This window comes from Scyliorhinus canicula, chromosome 2 (genome assembly GCF_902713615.1).
Source record: "Scyliorhinus canicula chromosome 2, sScyCan1.1, whole genome shotgun sequence".
Lineage (NCBI taxonomy): Eukaryota > Metazoa > Chordata > Chondrichthyes > Carcharhiniformes > Scyliorhinidae > Scyliorhinus > Scyliorhinus canicula.
This window is the reverse complement of record NC_052147.1, coordinates 55,800,957-55,823,016: the sequence shown is the minus strand read 5'-3', so window position 1 is coordinate 55,823,016 and position 22,060 is coordinate 55,800,957. Positions and strand designations below refer to the sequence as shown.

Here is a 22,060-nt window from a genome sequence, read left to right as displayed (position 1 = left end):
TCCCTCATCCAAATCATTAATATATATTGTGAATAGCTGGGGTCCCAGCACCGATCCCTGTGGTACTCAACTGCTAATTTGAAAAGGACCCATTAATCCCTACTCTTTGTTTCCTCTCTGCCAACCACCTCAATACATTTCCCCCAATCCCATGCGCTTTAATTTTGCAAAATAATCTCTTATACGGGACTTTGTCGAATGCTTTCTAAAAGTCGAAATATACCACATCGACTGGCTCCCCCTTGTCAACTGTATTGATTACATCTTTAAAGAATTCCAACAGGTTTGTCAAGCATGATTTTCCCATCATAAATCCATGCTGACTCTGACTGATCCTGCCACTGCTTTCTAAATGTTCAGCTATAAAGTCCTTGACAATCGATTCAAGCATTTTCCCCACTACCGATGTTAGGCTTACTGATCTATAATTCCCTGCTTTCTCTCTACCTCCCTTTTTGAATATCGGAGTGACGTGAGCTATCGTCCAATCTGCAGATAGTTCCAGAGTCTATAGAATCCTGGAAGATGACCACCAATGCATCCACTATTTCTAGAGCCACCTTCTTAAGCACTCTGGGATCCAGATTCTCAGGCCCTGGGGATTTATCAGCCTTCAATCCCATCAATTTTTCCAGCACCGTTTCTTTACTAATGTTGATCTCCCTCAGTTCTTCCCTCTCACTAAACCTTTCATTCTCCAACATTTCTGGTATCTGATTTGTGTCTTCTTTTGTGATGAAAGTATGTATTCTTGGGACCTCGTATTGAATGCCATTAGCAAAAGCTGCACCAAGGCTGCACAGAGGAGGCAGGCTAAACGGGGAAGAGGGTGGGGGTAGAGTGTCTTGGGGAAGGGCGTGGAAGAGTGTCTGAGAGGATGGGGTTGGTGGTGTCAACAATTGGGGTCCTGGGTGGTGAATCCAAGGTACTGATGATAGGAGGGTGACCATGAGTATATTGCAGGCAGTGCTCTTATCCAGAAATGAGTGATTGGCAATGCAGGAGGGACATTCATATGTCCCAGGATGAAGGTTGTGAAATTAAATAGAAGTGGATATAGGTGCAGCAGCATTGCTAATACCTGAGACAATTTATCATCAAAAGCTGAGGCATCTGACTTTAAAACCATCAAATGTAATCCTGAGGACACATACTGAAGAGGTTGTTTCATTAAAACGGCGCATTTTGGTGAAAGTGGAAGCAAATGGACTGACCGTGAAGTTGCCTCTTCATATTGTCTGTGGAAATTTTCCAGCTCTATTTGGCAGAGCGGGGTCGGCTAAGATTAAGCTTGACTGGGAAACAGTCAATTAGTGGATTCAAAGAGCAACAATTTCTGAAGAAGTATGGGAAGGTGTTTGAAGATTCACTAGGCTCTATGACTGGAGTTGAAGTATACCTAAAATTGAAACCAGCCAACACACCCAAATGTCTCAAAGCTAGGACTGTACCATACGCCATCAAACCTAAATTTGAAGAAGAACTAGACAGATTAGTAAGAACAGAAGTCATTGAACTTATTGCTACAAGTGATTGGGCAACACCAATTGTTCCTGTATTAGAGCGGGATGGCTCAGTGAGAATTTGTGGAAATTTTAAAACTACTATTAACCCAGTTTTGTGCATAGATCATTATCCACTGCTGCTGATTGAAGAATTGTTTGCTGGATTTCTGGAGGACAGAAATTCAGTAAAATTAAATATTTCACAGGTGTATCTGCAGATGAGTGTGGCAGCCGAATCACATCCACTACTCACTATCGTAACGCCCACAGTTGTGGGGCGGAATTCTCTGCTCCCCACGTGGCGTGGGAGAATCGTGGGAGGGCCTCACGACATTTTTTAAGCCCCCCCTGGCGAACAGCGATTCTGCGAGCCCGATGGGCCGAGCGACCGGCCCTTCACGCCCGTTTCACCACGGCAGCAACCACACCTGGTCGCTGCATTCATGAAACGGGCGGCGGATGCCCGTTTGGGGCATCCAGGGGCCCGATTGGGACGGGAGCACCACCGCCCGGCAAGATCAAGCTGCCACGTCTTGCCGGGCTGCTGTGGAGAAAGACGGCACCGCGGGTTCGTCGTCTGCGTGCTGATGTCATCCGCGCATGCGCGAGTTCCTGCGCATGCATGGATGACATCCGCGAAGCGCCGTTCGGGCGTCATTTCCGGCGGCCGAGGTTGCGGCCGGGAACGACGGGGGCCCGCTCCTAGCCCCCCGGGTGGGGGTGAATTAGGTGTGGGCAGCGGGCCCTGAGGCCGTCGTGAACCTTGGCCGAGTTCACGACGTCCTCCACGATTTTGGCCACCAGCGGAGAATTCCGCCCGTGTTCTGTTACAGAAGACTTATTTTTGGAATAACATCTGCGCCTGCGTTTTCAGGGATCCCTGGATCAAATTCTAAAGGGATTGAATGGAGTGCAATGTGATTTAGATGATATACTCTTTGCCGGTTCAAGTGAACAGGAGCACTTGATGAATTTGGAAGCTACCCTGAAGTGGTTACAAAGCCACTGTGTGAGAGTTAAGAAGAAGTATGACTTTTTCAAGTCACCCACAAATTATCTTGGTCATGTCATTGACAACGATGGTTTACACAAATAATCAAAGACAATGTCAGCAATCTTAGAAATATCATGTCCTGAAATTGTGACACAACTAAAAGTAATTTTTAGAATTGATCAATTACTATGGTAAATATTTTTGTGCCGAATTTAGCAACATGATTGAAATCTTTACTATGTTGCTATGTGGAAACAGGCATGGCTCTGATCAGAAGAATGAGAATGCAGACAATAAAGTAAAAGAAGCTTTACAGAAAACAGAGCTGTTGGTTCATTATAATCCCAAGATGAAGTTGTAATTAACTTGTGATGTCTCGCCCTATGGGGTTGGTGCAGTTGTCTCGCACATTCTGTCTTCAGGAGAGGAATGGCCGATAGCATTTACTTCACACAGTTTTACTAATGCAGAAATTAACTACACTCAGCTGGAAAAAGACATTTTCAGCATCATTTTCAGTGTAAGATGGTTTCACCATTACTTTTTGGACATCATTATACCCTTTTGATGGAGCATCGACCCTTGACTGCAGTCTTTGAGCTGTATAAAGGTACACCTTCTTTGGCAACTAGTAGATTGCGAAGGTGGTCATTGATAGTTCTACCTTCGCAGACAGAGCTCGACATGCTGCCTTCCTGTCCCGATGTCCGAGTCTGCCCCGGCACAGATGCGGTTGGGGAAATCTTTGGCTGGTTCTTCATGAGCTCCAAAACCCAGAGGACGTTAGCTACGAACATGTGAGCAGTCAGTACAGAGGAATGAACAACCTCCGTCCAGCTATGCGGAAGCCACAAAATAACTTCACATGGGGCTAATAGAGAGGGTTTCTAGTTAACCAGGGAAAATCGCCTGTGTTACATTGTTACATTTGAGCCAATTGAGTTCAGAATTGGTGTGTTGGATGGCTGCACGGCCCCATGGCCTGGCAGCTAGGTGTGCTGCAGTTGTTTGCTCGCTACATCATACTCTTCCTCCTCTTGCTACTGTACTGAGGAAGACTGCTCAACACCTTTCTCCAACCGGAACTCAAGTTCTCCCTGCTGTGTAATAATGTACAGGATGCAATGAACTACTATCAATCTGGATATCCTGGATTCCACACACTGAGTGCACCAAAATATTTGTCAAGGTTGCACCTTTAGCATCCTGATTTCTCACTCCTTCTCACAGCTCTAGCTCAGCTGACTTCTGTTGTATCATTACTGAAAGCCAATGTCTGGGCTCCTCACAGCTGTCAGCAGCTGTGTCTCCAGAGGCATGCATTTATCTCCGGGAGCAATCTGTTAACTGCTTTGAGGTGTGAAGATCACAGGGAGGCTTGACAGATGGAGGATCAAAGCACCATGACAGCTCCCTGGAAATCTTGCAGATACACAGAATGATCCTTTGGTGATTGTAGATGAATTGAACATTGATGGATTAGAAACCCTTTTGGTTGAAGATTCTAGGATTATCTGGGGTATCCTGATGCTGACATGTGTGAAGCCAGTGATTATGAGGACGTCTGAGAATCCAACCACAGCGGCAAAGCCTGCCCATTCCGACTGGCCGCATCGGTAGAAAAATGGACTAGGCTCTAGCAAACATGACAGCCGTCATCTGTGAGATGTCCTTGCAGGCAGCAGATTGTGAGATTCTACAAATCTGTGGGCAGCACGGTAACATAGTAGTTAGCACAGTTGCTTCACAGCACCAGGGTCCCAGGTTCGATTCCCCGCTGGGTGACTGTGCGGAGTCTGCACGTTCTCCCTGTGTCTGCGTGGGTTTCCTCCGGATGCTCCGGTTTCCCCCCACAGTCCAAAGATGTGCGGGTTAGGTGGATTGGCCATGCTAAATTGCCCTTGGTGTCCAAAGAATGTTAAGTGGGGGTTACGGGGATAGGGTAGATACGTGGGCTTCAGTAGGGTGCTCTTTGTAGGGGGTGGTGCAGACTCAATGGGCCGAATGGCCTCCTTCTGCACTGTAAATTTTATGATTCTATGAAATATCGCCTTCAGATCCATAGAAGGAGGCAGATAATTAAACTCAGTCTGTGGTGGCTTTGACCACAACTGACAACACGTACCCACTTGGAAGGTGGTCAGGTAACGCAGGAGGCTGCAAAAACCTGATGCAAAACTCTGAACCTTCTGGTGCACTACTGTTTAGGTATGTTTGGAGATCTAATCCTCTGCCTCTATACCCTGTGTTGGGGGTATTACCTTCTGTAAGCTGGAGCTTGGCCTCATCCTTTTTTTTAAATAAATTTAAAGTACCAATTCATGTTTGTTTCCAATGAAGGGGCAATTTAGTGTGGCCAATCCACCTAACCTGCACATCTTTTGAGTTGTGGGGGTGAAACCCAGGGGAGAATATGCAAACTTCACACAGTCAGCGGCCTGGATCGATCCCAGGTCCTCGGCGCTTTGAGGTAATAGTGCTAACCACTGCGCCACCGTGCCGCTCTGGCCTCATCCTTTTTTCTCCTGTAGATGGACAGCTGGTTGAGCTTCAGGCTGTTCCTGTTGCTGGTGTTACTGCTGCTGCCCATCTGATCCCTCATGTGCCTAGAAAGGTTATTGGAAATCATGTTCAAGGCAGTGAAAGCATGCTCTAAGATCCTGTGAGCAAACACCTTGGGCTGGATTCTCCGACCCCCTGCCAGGTCGGAGAATCGGCGGGGGTGGCGTGAATCCCGCCCCCACCGTCTCCCGAAGTCTCCGGCACCATTGATTCGGCGGGGGCGGGAATTGCGCCGCACCTGTCGGCAGGCGCCCCCCCCCCCCCCCCCCCCCCCCCGGCGATGGGCTGGAGTCCCGCTGCTGTAATGCCGGTCCCGCCGGCGTGAATCAAAACACCTCCCTTACTGGTGGGACTGGCGGCGCGGGCGGGCTTCAGGGTCCTTGGGGGTGGGGGCGTGGGGCGATCTGGCCCCGGGGGGGTGCCCCTACGGAGGCCTGGCCCGCGATCGGGGCCCACCGATCGGTGGGCGGGCCTGTGCCGTGGGGGCACTCTTTTCCTTCCGCATTGGCCATAGCCTTCACGGTGGCCGACGTGGAAGTGACCCCCTCCCCAGCACATGCACGGGGATGACCTTAGCAGCCGCTGACGCTCCGGCCCATGCGCCGGCAGGCGAAGTCCCTTCGGCCCCGGATGGCGTGGCGCCAAAGGCCTTTCCCGCCGGCCGGCGGGGCACCAACCACTCCGGCGCGGGCCTAGCCCCTCAAGGTTAGGGCTTGGCCCCAAAAGGTGCGGAGAAATCCGTACCTTTGGGGCGGCCCGACACTAGAGTGGTTCACGCCACTCCATCCCGCCGGGACCTCCCACCCCGCCAGTTAGGGGAGAATCCAGCCCCTTTTTACCTTGGGAAGAAAGCCCTTGTGGGTTCTCAGACATTTCTTGCCTGTCACTCATCAGCCCCTTCGATTCTGCTGTCCACTCACCTTGATTTCCCTCGGGAATTGTAGGAAACGAGGAAAATGTGTGTGCACACTTCTGAATGCAGAATTCTGGCTCCAGAAAGCAGATAATAAGCACATGCCATATTTAGCTTCCAACCTGTCTGTGCTGCAGGGATTCTTCTGTGCCATAGGTCAGACAGATGTTAATGATGAAAGTTGGCAGGTTGCTGACACATTTATAATTAGTTCTTTTAACTAGCCGCCTACTCGTAAACCCACCCAACGCTGTCAAGTTAAATGTCCCCTCAACATCTTTGTTTGCAATTTAAATGTTTTTCCCAATCGCATTTTGCATCGCAACACAATCACACTACTATTGAACCAATTTCTTTCCAATTACAGCGCCAATTAGTTTGCTCTGCAATATACAGCTACCGAAGCAGTTTCTCATGTGATTAATGTAAGAAATTGGTATATATGTATATATTGTATTTTGTATGTGCTGCAGTAATATTATTAAAGAACCTAGGTTAAGGTCCAGACAGTGTGTCTGCTAAAGCTGCAATTAAGAGGTCATAAAAGGTGAGGTAATTATTAATTTAAACTATTTATTTGTTTATAGAACAATACCTAATGCAACACTGTTATCATTGCTGGAGATTCCTTCGAGAGTAGATCATTTATGTGGGATTGTATGTAGTCCTAACTAAGCAGGTGATGGAACATCAGAGACAATGTAATTAATGGGAGGAGCTAGGTCTGACTGTAGTTTTGCAGTTTGATATAGTTTTGGCAGTCTGCGAGGAGGTTTTGAGTTGGAACAGCAGTTTTGCCAACTGCTGTCAGGTTGAACCAGAATCTGATAGAGACAGAAAGATTTCCCGATTGTGCCTGAACGGGCCTCTCTCTTCAATAAATCACTCCAAGAAATCTCTGCACAGTAGTACAGCAAGTAACAGTGTGTTTGCGAACTTTATCTAAAAGTGGCTTTTGACCTGTAATGGGCTTTGCTAAATTGGGGTTAGTGAAGGTGGAGGCTTAAGTTTAGGTTTTTCCTTGTACTTAAGAAATGTTTGACTGATAACCGTAAAGCTATTTTCTTTGATGTTAATGTGGTTAATTCTGTGTTTAAATTAAAGTTTGTTTTAGCATAAAAGATACCCATTGATCAGAGTCATCACTCCAGGGGTGAAGTTTCCTTTTAACAATTAAAAAACGGTTCTTGTCCAATATCTTAACAAATGTTGGGGGGGGGCGGGATTCTGTCGTAATCAGCGGGGCGGGCAACTCCGGCGGGACGGAGTGGCGTGAACCACTCCGGCGGCGGGCCGCCCCAAAGGTGCAGAATCCTCCACACCTTCAAGGGCTAGGCCTGCCCCGGAGTGGTTTGCATCCCGCCGGCTGGTTGGAAAGGGCTTGGCGCCACGCCAACCGGCGCCTAAGGGCCTCCACCAGCCGGCGCGAGTTGGCGCATACACTGAAGCACCAGCTGACGTCATCCCCGTGCATGCGCAAAGGACTTCATTTCCGCACCGGCAATGGCAGACTGCTACAGCCGCCGGTGCAGAACAATAGAGTGCCCCCATGGCACAGGCCTGCCGGTGGATCGGTGGGCCCCGATCGCGGGTCAGGCCACTGTGGGGGCACCTCCCGGGGCCAGATCCCCCCCAAGAACCCCAGAGGCCGCTTGCGCTGCCAGGTACCGCCGGTAAGGGACCTACTCCAATTTACGCCGGCGGGACTGGCAAAAAACGGACGGGACTTCAACCCATCGCGGGCCGGAGAATTTGGGCAGCCCCGGGGCCCATGGAGTCGTGCCGGTCCCCGCCATTCTCCGAGGCGGGCAGCGCGATTCACGCCGGGCCGATTTTTGAGGGGCGGAGAATTTGGAGGACGGCGGGGGCGGGATTCACGCCTACCCCCGGCGTTTCTCCGACCTGGCGGGGGGTCGGAGAATCCCGCCCGGGGTCTGGTCTGGGGTCCTAATACCCTCAATTAATTCTCAAAAAGTAACATGATGTTGGGTTGTGTCACGAATGAACTATATAACACTCACTGAAAATACTTGATTCTGATGGGTACAGATGTACCCTCGGTGGTGGTAGAATTGGATCAATTTGAAGCGATAAATTAACTATAGTATGTGAAATGTGTTGCATTTAAAGCATATTGACTTGGCTCTCTATCCTGTAAACAGATGGATGACAACAACGCTACAAAAAGAGATGTGGGAGAATCTGTGTGTGAGAATCTTAATTGTGATCTGTATTTGTTTCAAAATCAGTTTCTCTTTTTTGATTAGCGTCCAATGAACGTCCAAAGACTGCCTGTGAACTGCACCGAGAGAGACTGCAAGCAGAGCTGACCCTGCGGGGACCTCAACCTCTTGTTGGAATCCATACCCCTGAGTGTGATGAAGATGGAAACTTCAGGCCTTTGCAATGTCACGGCAGTACAGGCTACTGCTGGTGTGTGTATGAAAATGGGCAGGAAATCCTTGGGACTCGGACACCACCTGGAACAGGTCAACCACGCTGTGGGCTCCCAGGTTAGTCAGAGTTTTAAATATGAGGAATAACTGGTATTATAAGAAAAATGAGTTCAAAGAGGCTTGTTATGGGCCAGGGTTTAGAAAACACCAAAGTATATTATGGAGTCCACCTGACCTACAACCTTTATGTTGAATTTCGCTGGGATGAGCAGAAGAGCCTGCCTTTAGGTGTTAATTCAATGGATTTCTTAGGCACTTTAAAAAAAAAAAAAAAAATATTTTTATTAAAGCTTTTTCCAACCAGGATTTTTACATAACAAAAAGAAAAACATTGAACACAAAATATTTAACAAAACTTTCATTATACTAAATGAAAATACACGTTATATCAACAAGTACCCCCCACCCACCCACCCCCTCTTCCCCCCCCCCACCCCACCCCCCCCCCCCCATTGCTGCTGCTGACACTTACTGCCCCCCTAGAAAGTCAAGGAAAGGTTGCCAACGCCGGGAAAACCCCATCAAGGACCCTATCAAGGCGAACATTATTCGCTCCAGGCTGAGAAACCCAGCTATATCGCTAACCCAGGTCTCCACACTCGGGGGTTTCGAGTCTCTCCACATTATCAGGATCCACCTCCGGGCTACCAGGGAGGCAAAGGCCAACACCTTTGAAGGAGACTTATGTAAGGCTGAAGAAACAAGGTTCAGACAGGGCGCTGGAGGGATACAAGATAGCCAGGAGGGAACTGAAGAAAGGGATTAGGAGAGCTAAGAGAGGGCATGAAAAATCCTTGGCGGGTAGGATCAAGGAAAACCCCAAGGCCTTTTACACATACGTGAGAAATATGAGAATGACTAGAGTGAGAGTAGGTCCGATTAAGGACAGTAGCGGGAGATTGTGTATTGAGTCTGAAGAGATAGGAGAGGTCTTGAACAAGTATTTTTCTTCAGTATTTACAAATGAGAGGGGCCATATTGTTGGAGAGGACAGCGTGAAGCAGACTGATAAGCTTGAGGAGATACTTGTCAGGAAGGAAGATGTGTTGCGCGTTTTGAAAAACTTGAGGATATATCCAAGGATTCTATGGGAAGCAAGAAATGAAATTGCAGAGCCGTTGGCAATGATCTTTTCGTCCTCGCTGTCAACAGGGGTGGTACCAGAGGATTGGAGAGTGGCGAATGTCGTGCCCCTGTTCAAAAAAGGGAATAGGGATAACCCTGGGAATTACAGGCCAGTTAGTCTTACTTCGGTGGTAGGCAAAGTAATGGAAAGGGTACTGAGGGTTAGGATTTCTGAGCATCTGGAAAGGCATTGCTTGATTAGGGATAGTCAGCACGGATTTGTGAGGGGTAGGTCTTGCCTTACAAGTCTTATTGAATTCTTTGAGGAGGTGACCAAGCATGTGGATGAAGGTAAAGCAGTGGATGTAGTGTCCATGGATTTTAGTAAGGCATTTGATAAGGTTCCCCATGGTAGGCTTATGCAGAAAGTAAGGAGGCATGGGATAGTGGGAAATTTGGCCAGTTGGATAACAAACTGGCTAACCGATAGAAGACAGAGAGTTGTGGTGGATGGCAAATATTCAGCCTGGAGCCCAGTTATCAGTGGCGTACCGCAGGGATCAGTTCTGGGTCCTCTGCTGTTTGTGATTTTCATTAACGACTTGGATGAGGGAGTTGAAGGGTGGGTCAGTAAATTTGCAGATGATACGAAGATTGGTGGAGTTGTGGATAGTGAGGAGGGCTGTTGTCGGCTTCAAAGAGACATAGATAGAATGCAGAGCTGGGCTGAGAAGTGGCAGATGGAGTTTAACCCTGACAAGTGTGAGGTTGTCCATTTTGGAAGGACAAATCTGAATGCGGAATACAGGGTTAATGGTAGGGTTCTTGGCAATGTGGAGGAGCAGAGAGATCTTGGGGTCTATGTTCATTGTTCTTTGAAAGTTGCCACTCAAGTGGATAGAGCTGTGAAGAAGGCCTATGGTGTGCTAGCGTTCATTAGCAGAGGGATTGAATTTAAGAGCCGTGAGGTGATGATGCAGCTGTACAAAACCTTGGTCAGGCCACATTTGGAGTACTGTGTGCAGTTCTGGTCACCTCATTTTAGGAAGGATGTGGAAGCTTTGGAAAAGGTGCAGAGGAGATTTACCAGGATGTTGCCTGGAATGGAGAGTTGGTCATACGAGGAAAGATTGAGGGTGCTGGGCCTTTTCTCATTGGAACGGAGAAGGATGAGGGGCGACTTGATAGAGGTTTATAAGATGATCAGGGGAATAGATAGAGTAGATAGTCAGAGACTTTTTCCCCGGGTGGAACACACCATTACAAGGGGACATAAATTTAAGATAAATGGTGGAAGATATAGAGGGGATGTCAGAGGTAGGTTCTTTACCCAGAGAGTAGTGGGGGCATGGAATGCACTGCCTGTGGTAGTAGTTGAGTCGGAAAATTTATGGACCTTCAAACGGCTATTGGATAGGTACTTGGATTAGGGTAGAATAAGGGAGTGTAGGTTAACTTCTTAAGGGCAGCACGGTAGCATTGTGGATAGCACAATTGCTTCACAGCTCCAGGGTCCCAAGTTCGATTTCGACTTGGGTCACTGTCTGTGTGGAGTCTGCACATCCTCCCCGTGACTGCGTGGGTTTCCTCCGGGTACTCCGGTTTCCTCCCACAGTCCAAAGATGTGCAGGTTGGGTGGATTGGCCATGACAAATTGTCCAAAATTCTATGATTAACCTAGGACAAAAGTTCGGCGCAACATCGTGGGCCGAAGGGCCTGTTCTGTGCTGTATTTCTCTATCTACCTCGGCCTCTTTCGCTTCCTGCAGTCCTGGATCCTCTGACACCCGAAAGATCGCTATTGTTGGACTCGGCTTCACCCTCGTGTCCAAACTCCTGGACATAACCTCGCAAAGCCCTGCCAGAATTCTTTAAGTGCCGGGCATGCCCAGAACATATGGACATGGTTCGTTGGGCTCCCTGCACATCTCGCGCACCTGTCCTCTACCCTAAAAAACTTGCTCATTCTTGCCGTCGTCATGTGAGCCCGGTGCACCACCTTAAACTGAATCAAACTGAGCCTGGCGCATGATGCGGACAAATTCATCCTGCCCAGGGCATCAGCCCACAGGCCCTCATCCAGCTCCTCGTCCAGCTCCTCCTCCCACTTGCCCTTCAGCTCCTCCACTGAGGCTTCCTCCGCCTCCTGCAGCTCCTGATATATGTCTGACACCACCCTGTCCTGTATTCTTCGCGGGGGTAACAGCGGAAATGTCCTCACCTGTTTCTTGAGAAAATCCCGAATCTGGAGATATCTGAAAGCATTTCCAGGGGGTGGCCGAACTTCTCCTCCAGCGCCTGCACGCTGGGGAAGGTCCCATCTATAAACAGGTCCCCCATCCTTCTAATGCCTGCCCTATACCAGCCTTGGAACCCCCCATCTATCCTGCCCGGAGCAAATCTGTGGTTGTTCCATATCGGGGTCCAAACTGAGGCCCCCTCCTCCTTCCTGTGCCTCCTCCACTGACCCCAGACCCTCAGTGCCGCCGTCACCACCGGGCTTTTGGTGTACCGTGCCGGTGAGAATGGCAGCGGTGCCATTACTAGTGCCCCTAGGCTGGTGCCTTTGCATGACACCGCCTCTAGCCGCCCCCACGCCAACCCCTCCCCCATTACCCACTTCCTAATCATGACCACATTCGCCGCCCAATGATAGCTGCCGAGGTTCGGCAGTGCCAACCCTCCCCCCCACCGCACCCGGCTACGCTCCAAGAATACCCTCTTGACTCACGGAGTTTTATTTGCCCAGACGAATCCCGTGATAATCCTGTTTACCCCGCTTGAAAAAGGATTTGGGGATGAAAATGGGGAGGCATTGAAAAATGAACAAGAATCTGTGAAGAACCGTCATCTTCACAGTCTGCACTCTTCCTGCCAGGGAAAGCGGGAGCATGTCCCACCTTTTGAAGTCTCCCTCCATCTGCTCTATCAACCGAGACAAGTTGAGCCTGTGTAGGGCATCCCAGCTCCTAGCCACCTGTATACCTAAATATCGAAAGCTCCTCTTCACTATCTTGAGCGGGAGCTCCCCCAGTCTCTCCTCCAGGCCGCTGGAGTGGATTATGAACAGCTCACTTTACCCCGCATTCAGCTTGTACCCCGAGAAGCTCCCAAAGTCCCCCAGTATCCGCATGACCTCCCTCATCCCCTCTAGCAGTTCCGAAATATACAACAGCAGGTCATCCGCGTATAGGGAAACCCGGTGTTCCTAGAAGTCCTAAGCGCTATGGCCAACGGCTCAATTGCCAGGGCAAACAGCAACAGGGACAGGGGGCACCCCTGCCTCGTCCCTCGGTGTAACCTGAAATACTCCAGCCTCAGCCGGTTCGTGGACACGCTCGCTACGGGGGCCTGATACAGGAGCTTGACCCACCCTATGAATTCCTCCCCGAATCCAAACCTACCTAACACCTCCCACAGGTACTCCCACTCCACCCTGTCAAAGGCCTTCTCCGCATCCATTGCAGCCACTACCTCTACGGTGCCCTCCGAGGGCATCATAATAATATTCAGGAGCCTCCTCATATCGTGTTCAGTTGCCTGCCCTTAACGAAACCCGTCTGGTCCTCCTCAATCACTCCCGGGTCACAGTCCTCTTTTCTGGTGGCCAGAATTTTGCCAGCAATTTGGCATTTACATTCAGGAGCGATATCGGCCTGTAGAACCCACATTGGAGCGGATCCTTCTCCTTCTTCAAAATAAGCGAGATCAGTGCCTGCGACATCATCGGGGGGTGGGCTCCTCTCTCCTTCGCTTCGTTAAAGTTTCTGAGCTGGAGTGGGCTCAGTAGTTCTGAGAACTTCTTATAAAATTCAACAGGGAAGCCGTCTGGACCTGGGGCCTTGCCCGACTGCATCCTTGCCAGCCCCTTAACTACCTCCTCCAACTCAATCGGGGCCCCCAGTCCCTCCACCCGCTCCTCATCCACCCGTGGGAACCTCAGCCCATCCATAAATTGCTTCATCCCTTCCCCTCCCCTCGGGGGTTCTGACTCATACAGCTTCCCGTAGAACACCTTGAAGACTTCATTGATCCTCTCTGGGCTCAACATCGTGTTACCTTCCTTATCCCGCCCTCCCCCGATCTCCCTGGCCGTCTCCCTCCTGCGCAGTTGGTGCGCCAGCATCCTGCTTGCCTTCTCCCCATACTCGTAGACTGCCCCTTTCCTCAACTGTGCCTCCGCCTTCCCCGTGGTCAGCAAATCGAACTCCACCTGTAATCTCCGGCGCTCCTTTAGCACCCCCCCCCCCCCCCTCGGGGGCCTCCGCGTACCTCCTGTCCACCCTAAGTATCTCTCCCACCAGCCTCTCCCTCTCCGCCCTCTCCCTCTTCTCTCTGTGGGGCCTAATAGAGATTAACTCCCCCCCGATGACCACCTTCATAGCCTCCCAAACCACTGCCGCTGTTACCTCCCCGTGTCATTCGTTATCACATAGTTCTGAATGCTCCTCCTTATCCGCCACACACCTCTTCATCCGCCAACAGCCCCACATCCAGTCTCCAGAGAGGGCGCTGCCCCCGCTCCGCCCCCAGTCGCAGGTCCACCCAATGCGGGGCATGGTTTGAGACTGCAATGGCCAAATACTCAGCCCCCTCCACCCTCGGGATTAATGCCCTGCTCGGCGCAAAGAAGTCAATACACGAGTAGACTTTATGGATGTGGGAGCAAAAGGAGAACTCCTTTGCCCTAGGCTGCCCAAATATCCACGGGTCCACTCCCCCCATCTGATCCATAAACCCCCACAGGGCCCTGGCCGCCGCTGGCCTCTTTCCCGACCTGGACTTAGACCGGTCCAACGCCGGGTCCAAGACAGTATTAAAGTGTCCCCCCCCCCCCCCCCCCCCCCCCCCCGCCCAATAATCAAGTTACTTGACTGCAGGTCCGGGATCTTACCCAGCATGCGCCTCATGAACTCCGCATCATCCCAGTTCAGGGCATACATGTTCACCAACTCCACCCGGGGCCCCTGTAACCTGCCACTCACCATTATGTACCTCCCCCCTTGTCCGCCACGATGCTCCCTGCTTCAAACGCCACCCATTTACTAACCAAAATTGCCACCCCTCTGGTCTTTGAGTCTAGCCTTGAGTGGAACACCTGGCCCACCCATCCTCTCCTTAACCTCGTCTGGTCATCCGCCTTCAACCCCTTCAGATGCGAGAACACGCGAGACCTCTTGACCGGCCCGTTCTGGCCCCTCACATTCCACGTTGATCCCCCCCGCCGACTAGCCATCTCCCTTTTCGGCCAGTCACGTGCCCGCATCCCCCGCTCACTCCAGCTCCCCCGCTGGAGGCCCCCCAGCCCGACTCTCCATCCATCCCCAACAACTGGCTCCCCTTCAGTCAGCAAAGAAGAACCCCCCCCCCCCCCGCCAAGTACACGCTCAGCACTGATTCCCCCCCCCATTGCGCTTCCGCAAGTCAGCTGACCCATGCTGACCCCTCTTTTCGGCCCCTCACTCCCCCCTCCCCCGCAGGGTAAGAGGGCAAGTGCCACCTGGATCCTTTCTGAGCGCTGGACAATACAGCCCGGGCGTCACCCTGCCCCCTGAAACAAAAAAACAATAACAGAAAAGCAAACAAACTTAAATTCTACAAATAGTCTTACACCAGGCCAACCCCCGATTACACATCCCCGCCAACGTGTTTCACCCACGTGCAGCTGCCTCTTAGTTCAAGTCCAGCTTTTCATGTCTAATGAATGTCTATGCCTCATCCGGCAAATCAAAATAATGGTGCCTGTCCTGGTATGTTACCCAAAGTCTCATCAGGTGCAGGAGCCCAAACTTCACCCCTTTGCTGTGGAGGACCGCCTTGGCCCGGTTAAAACCCGCACGCCTCCTCACCAGCTCAACTCCCAAGTCCTGGTAAATGCGAATCTCGCCGTTCTCCCATTTGCTGCTCCGCTCCTTCTTTGCCCAACACTGGACACACTCCCTGTCTGTAAACCGGTGGAACCTTATCACCATCGTCCTCGGTGGTTCGTTCGCTCTTGGCTTCCTGGCGAGGACCCTATGTGCCCCATCCAGCTCCAAGGGCCGCGGGAAGGCCCCCGCGCCCATCAGCATCCCCAGCATCGTGGTCACATACGTGCTCGCGTCCGCCCCCTCCACACCTTCAGGGAGACCCAGGATCCGCAGATTGTGATTCTGAGACCTGTATTCAAGGTCATCCAGCCTCTCCTGCCATCTCTTGTGTAAGGCGTCGTGCACCTCCACCCTGACTGCCAGGCCCAGGATCTCGTCCTCATCCTCAGACATCTTCCTCTCCACCTCCTTGATCGCCTTCTCCTGTGCCATCTGGACCACCACCATCTTTTCCATGGAGGCCTTCATAGGTGCCAGCATCTCCGATTTTAGCTCCGCAAAACAGCTCCTCAAGACGTCCTGCTGCTCTCTGGCCCACTGGGCCCATGCTTCCCGATCTGCGCCGGACGCCATTTTGGGCCCGCTCCGTCTTCCTGCAATTGCACGTTTTACGGCCCCGTTCCTGGTTCCCTCCATACAGCACCAGGGGGAACCTCTCCAGCATCCGTTCCCACGCCGGTACCTGCCCTGCAAGTGCCGCTGCTGCTCCGTTAAACGGCCCAAAATCCCGGTCCCGGTGACCTAGCTGGTCATGGCCACTATGGGAAGTGAGCTTCTTAGGCACTTTTAATCAACAAAACAAGCTTTATTCTAAGAATTGAGTTAACATTTGTATAAGCACACACAGCAAGAAATGTTATCAACTACAAACATAAAGACCCCACACAGCTACAATAATCTATGTATAACCCTTAATGAATTCCCCCTTAACTGTTCCAATCCAATAACAAAATCTAAATAAAACCAGAAACCCCTTTTCTAAGGTGTGGCCCAGCACACGGCATTCTTACTGGTATAAGACTTGTTATTGATACTCTTCCCCTTTCAAACAACAGATTTGAATTCCTTCCAGAAAGCAATGATCTGTTTTAAGTTATCAAGCAGTCTGGAAACCGCTTGTAAAATGAAGATAGAGAGTCACTTCTTTCAACCTCTGCAGTTCAAAATCAGTCCAAACTCAAAGCGAAAGTAAAAACTCACAGAGCCACAGCGCAGCTCCACCCACACAATGACATCACTGAAGCCATGTGATAAGACAAAAACCTTTCAGAAAGGGACAATCCCACGACGGGCTTTAATTTATTTGAAAGTGATTCTAACTTGATGAGATGCACATGTGCATCGATGATCTTTGATGAAACAGCTGATCTTGCCAACAGTTTAAGGGGATGGACAATAAATGCTGGCCTGGCCAATGAAGCTGTATGACTGGGACAAGGTACCTGACCACATTTATTTGCATTGAAAAGGCCTGATTATCCTTCCTGACTATTCCCCCACTTGTCCCATTCTTCTCTTTTACTGCCAGCAAGCTCCGAGTCATTCTTGCATCCTTCAATTCTGGTTTCTCTTTTCCCACTGCTGCCTCTCTGACTTCCTGGTTCTCACCAAATTAAATCGGCATGTAGTCCGATCTTCAGCCTGCGGAAAGTGTGTACATGGCTTAATTCTAAGTTTCAGAAATACCATGCTGTTCTCTAACAGGTAAGAACAAAGGATTAACATTTTAAAATTGACCATCAGGAAATGAAATGAAGAAAGCAAAAACGAAAACCCCAGATTAATGATACGGTTGCCTTTCAGCATCCCAATGATTTGCTCTATCACAATTCTGTTGGTCAGTTGACATCTATTATACATTTCCTGAATATCATTGTCTAATCTCTTTGATAGGCCTTACTATGGGCAGCACGGTAGCATAGTGGTTAGCACTGTGGCTTCCCAGCGCCAGGGTCCCAGGTTCGATTCCCGGCTTGGGTCACTGTCTGCGTGGGTTTCATCTGGGTGCCCTGGTTTTCTCCCACAAGTCCCGAAAGACATGCTGTTCGATAATTTGGACATTCTGAATTCTCCCCCAGTGTACCCGAACAGGCACTAGGCGACTAGGGGCCTTGCATAATAATTTCATTGCAGTGTTAATGTACGCCTACTTGTGACAATAAAGGTTATTGTAGTAGCCATATCTTCATTAATGGCGTTCAAAAGGCCCCTCCCCGGGTTGCTGCTGCTATTGACCAAGATACATATCTTTGAGCCAGGAAGTCCAGAAAAGGCTGCCATCGTTTATAGAACCCTTGTATTGATCCTCTCAGGGCAAATTTGACCCTTTCCAATTTTATAAATCCCGCCATGTCACTGATCCAGGTCTCCACACTTGGGGGCCTCGCATCCTTCCACTGCAGCAAGATCCTCCGCCGGGCTACTAGGGACGCAAAGGCCAGGACACCGGCCTCTTTCGCCTCCTGCACTCCCGGCTCTACCGAAACTCCAAAAATCGCGAGTCCCCACCCTGGTTTGACCCTGGATCCAACCACCCTCGACACCGTCCCCGCCACCCCCTTCCAGAATTCTTCCAGTGCTGGGCATGCCCAGAACATATGGGCGTGGTTCGCTGGACTCCCCAAACATCTGGTGCACCTGTCCTCACCCCCAAAGAACCTACTCATCCTAGTCCCGGACATGTGGGCCCGGTGCAGCACCTTAAATTGGATGAGACTAAGCCTCGCACATGAGGAGGAAGAGTTGACTCTCTCCAAGGCCTCCGCCCAAGTCCCGTCCTCTATCTGCTCCCCGAGTTCCTCCTCCCATTTAGCCTTCAGCTCCTCCACTGACGACTCCTCCACCTCCTGCATTACCTTATAGATGTCAGACACCTTCCCCTCTCCAAACCACACCCCCGAAAGCACTCTGTCCATCGTCCCCCGCGAGGGCAGCAAAGGGAATCCCTCTACATGTCGCCTAGCAAACGCCTTTACCTGTAAGTATCTGAACATGTTCCCTTGGGGAAGCCCAAATTTATCTTCCAGTTCCCCCAGGCCCGCAAACCTCCTGCCAATAAACAGGTCCCTCAATTTACTGATGCCCACCCTTTGCCACCCCCTAAATCCCTGTTCCCTGGGATGAACCGATGATTGCCACTCAATGGAGCCTCCATCGAGCCCCCTGTTTCCCCCCTATGCCGTCTCCACTGTCCCCAGATTCTTAGGGACGCCGCCACCACCGGGCTCGTGGTAAACCTCTTAGGGGAGAGCGGCAACGGCACCGTTGCCATGGCACCCAGGCTCGTACCTCTACATGACGCCATCTCCATTCTTTTCCACGCCGCCCCTCCCCCTCCATCACCCATTTACGCACCATTGACACATTGGCCTCCCATTAGTACCCCAAAAGGTTGGGCAGCGCCAGCCCGCCTCTATCCCTCCCTCGCTCCAGGAACACCCTCTTCACTCTAGGAGTCCCACGTGCCCACACAAAGCTCAAGATACTGCTAGTCACTCTCCTAAAGAAGGCCCTGGGGGATAAAGATGGGCAGGCACTGAAAGAGGAACAAGAACCTCGGAAGCACCGTCATTTTGACGGACTGCACCCTCCCCGCCAACGACAATGGCAACATGTCCCACCTCTTGAACTCCTCCTCCATCTGATCTACAAGTCTGGTGAAATTATGTTTGTGAAGAGTCCCCCAGTCCCTGGCCACCTGCACCCCCAGGTACCTAAAGCTCTCCCCTGCCCGCCTAAGTGGGAGCCTACCAATTCCCTCCTCCTGGTCCCCAGGGTGCACCACAAACACCTCACTTTTGCCTAAATTTAGTTTATAACCTGAAAAGGTCCCAAACTCAGCTAGCAGCTCCATCACCCCCGGCATCCCTCCCACCGGGTCCATCACATACAGTAACAGGTCATCGGTATACAACGACACCCTATGTTCCTCCCCACCTCGCACCAAACCTCTCCACCTCTCTTAGTCCCTCAACGCCATCGCCAGCGGCTCGATTGCCAGTGCAAATAACAAGGGGGACGGGGGCAACCCTGCCTGGTCCCTCGGTAAAGCTGGAAGTACTCCGACCTCCTCCCATTCGTGGCCACGCACGCCATCGGGGCCTCATATAGCAGCCTTACCCATCTAATAAACCGTTCACCAAATCCAAACCTCCCCAACACCTCCCATAAGTACCCCACTCCACTCTATCAAAGGCCTTCTCCGCATCCTGCGCCACCACTATCTCTGCCTCCCCCTCAATCGGCGGCATCATGATGACATTCAGCAATCTCCACACATTCGTGTTCAGCTGCCTTCCCTTCACAAAACCTGTCTGGTCCTCATGCACAACCCCTGGCACACAGTCCTCTATCCTGGTGGCCAGGATTTTTGCCAGCTTTATTGAACTCTTAACCATTATATATACTTTAACTCTGGGTTGACACTACTGTATTCTGACTTGACTGTAGACCTGAGGCTAACCTGACCAGACTATCTTACTACCACATTGTGTGTCTTCTAGTTGCTGCTCACGGGCTCGGACTGTCTCAGAGGCTGGATCCCAAGAGAGCGGGAAAACTAGTGCCCTCTGGCTTTATAGAGGTCGTGCCCTGTGTGGCGATTGGCTGCAGTGTTCTGTGTGTTCACTGGTCATCCTGTGTGTCAATCACTGCCTGTCTGTGCACCATCATATACCTGTGTGTATATTATGACAGTGGGTAAGAGAGATAAAGGGGAAACTACATGTTATAGAGCAGCTTAACCAGGAACAAAGAAACATGTGAGTGAAACATTGGCCAAAGTTTTCCAACCTATTAGAGCAGAAGGGCAGGCTAGGGTGAGTGGTAAATATGCATTCTTTATACAAATGCAGGGGATAAAAGAAACATATTGAATGAATTGCAGGCACAGAATCAACATGGAGGATATGACATGGTAGCCATTGCAGAGACATGGGGAAGGATGTTTTAGACCCGGTAATGTGGAATGAGACAGGACAGCACGGTAGCGCAGTGGGTTAGCCCTGCTGCCTCATGGCGCCGAGTTCCCAGGTTCGATCCTGGCTCTGGGTCACTGTCCGTGTGGAGTTTGCACATTCTCCCCGTGTCTGCGTGGGTTTCACCCCCACAACCCAAAGATGTGCAGGTTAGGCGGATTGGCCACGCTAAATTGCCCCTTAATTGGAAAAAAATGAATTGGGTACTCTAAATTTATTTTAAAAAAAGAAAAAAATGTGGAATGAGACAGGATGAATGGATGAATGGCCTCATATTCAAGGATCCTGGAGACTTAAGTGATCGTAACATGATAGAATGTCACATTCAGTTTGATGGTACGAAATGAGGGTCAAAAATAAGTGATTTGGAATTAATAAAGGCAATTATAAGGGTAAACATGGAAACATAGAAAATAGGAGCAGGTGGACACCATTCAGCCCTTCAAGCCTGCTCCATCATTCATTATGATCATGGCTGACCATCCAACTTAATAGCCTGATCCTGCCTCCCTGCCCCACTCCCACTCCATCCCCACATCCCTTGATCCCCTTCGCTCTAAGTTCTATATCTAACTGCTTTGAAAGCATACAATGTTTTGACTTCAACTACTTCCTGTGGTAATGAATTCCACAGGCCAACCCACACTCGGGGTGAATAAATTTCTCATCTCTGTCCTAAATGTTCTACCCCGTATCCTCAGAATGTGACCTCTGGTTCTGTACACCCCCACCATTGGGGATATCCGTATTGCATCTACTCTGTCAAGTCCTGTTAGAATTTTATAGGTTTCTACGCGATCCCCCCCCCCCCCCCCCCCCCCCATTCTTCTGAACTCCAGTGAATACAATCCTAACCGATTCAATCTCTCCTCCCATGTCCGTCCTGCCATCCCAGGAATCAGTCTGGTAAACCTTCGCTGCACTCCCTCTATAGCTAGAACATCCTTCCTCAGAAAAGGAGACCACAACTGCACACAGTTTTCCAGGTGCGGCCTCACCAAGGCCACGTATAAATTCAGCAAGACATCCTTGCTGCTGTACTTGAACCCTCTCGCTATGAAGGCCGACAAATCATTTACCGTCTTGCCTGCTGCACCTACAAGCTTACCTTCAGTGACTCATGTGCGAGGACACCCAAGTTATGTTCACATTCCCCTCTTCTAATTTATGGCCATTCAGAAACCGTCTGCCTTCCTGGTTTTGCTACCAAAGTGGATAACATCGCATTTATCCAAATTATACCGCATCCGCCATTCATTTGCCCGCTCATTAAACTTGTCTAAGGCCCACTGAGGATCTCTGCATCCTCCTCACAGCTCACCCTCCCACCCAGCATTGTGTGACCTGCAAATTGGCAATATTATATTTTTGTTCCCTCATCTAAATCATTAAGCTATATTGAGACTAGCTGGGTCCCCAGCACCGATCCCTGCGGTAGGTATGAAGACAGGGTTGGCAAAAATGGGCTGGGACAGTAGGTTGGAAGGTAAATTGTACTTCCTTAAATTTAGCAGGCTGTAGGGTGACTTGATCACAGTTTTCAAGATTTTTAGGGGAACATGTAGGGCAGATAGAAATAAACAATTTTTGCTGGCAGGAATTATTGCACTTCATGGCATAGCCAGAAAATTAGAACCAGACATTTTAGGAGTGAGATTAGGAAACACTTGGACATGCAAAGGCTGTTAGAAATGTGGCACTTACTTCCACAAACAACAA

At 50.3% G+C, this 22,060-nt stretch overlaps 1 protein-coding gene across 13 annotated transcripts in view; it reads left to right on the top strand.

The window, feature by feature from the left end:
* nid2a (nidogen 2a (osteonidogen)) overlaps positions 1–22,060 on the top strand; it is a 232,828-nt gene that overhangs the window by 101,858 nt on the left and 108,910 nt on the right. For 12 of the 13 annotated variants that reach the window (XR_005458155.1, XM_038778768.1, XM_038778760.1 and 9 more), the window contains exon 16: positions 8,242–8,487. The exons of the other annotated variant lie outside the window; for it this stretch is intronic. Coding sequence is in view for 11 of the 12 variants with exons in the window: in XM_038778768.1 (XP_038634696.1) it covers positions 8,242–8,487 (246 nt within the window). In the remaining variant the exon portion in view is untranslated. The remainder of the gene's footprint in view (positions 1–8,241; positions 8,488–22,060) is intronic. 13 annotated transcript variants of the gene reach the window in all.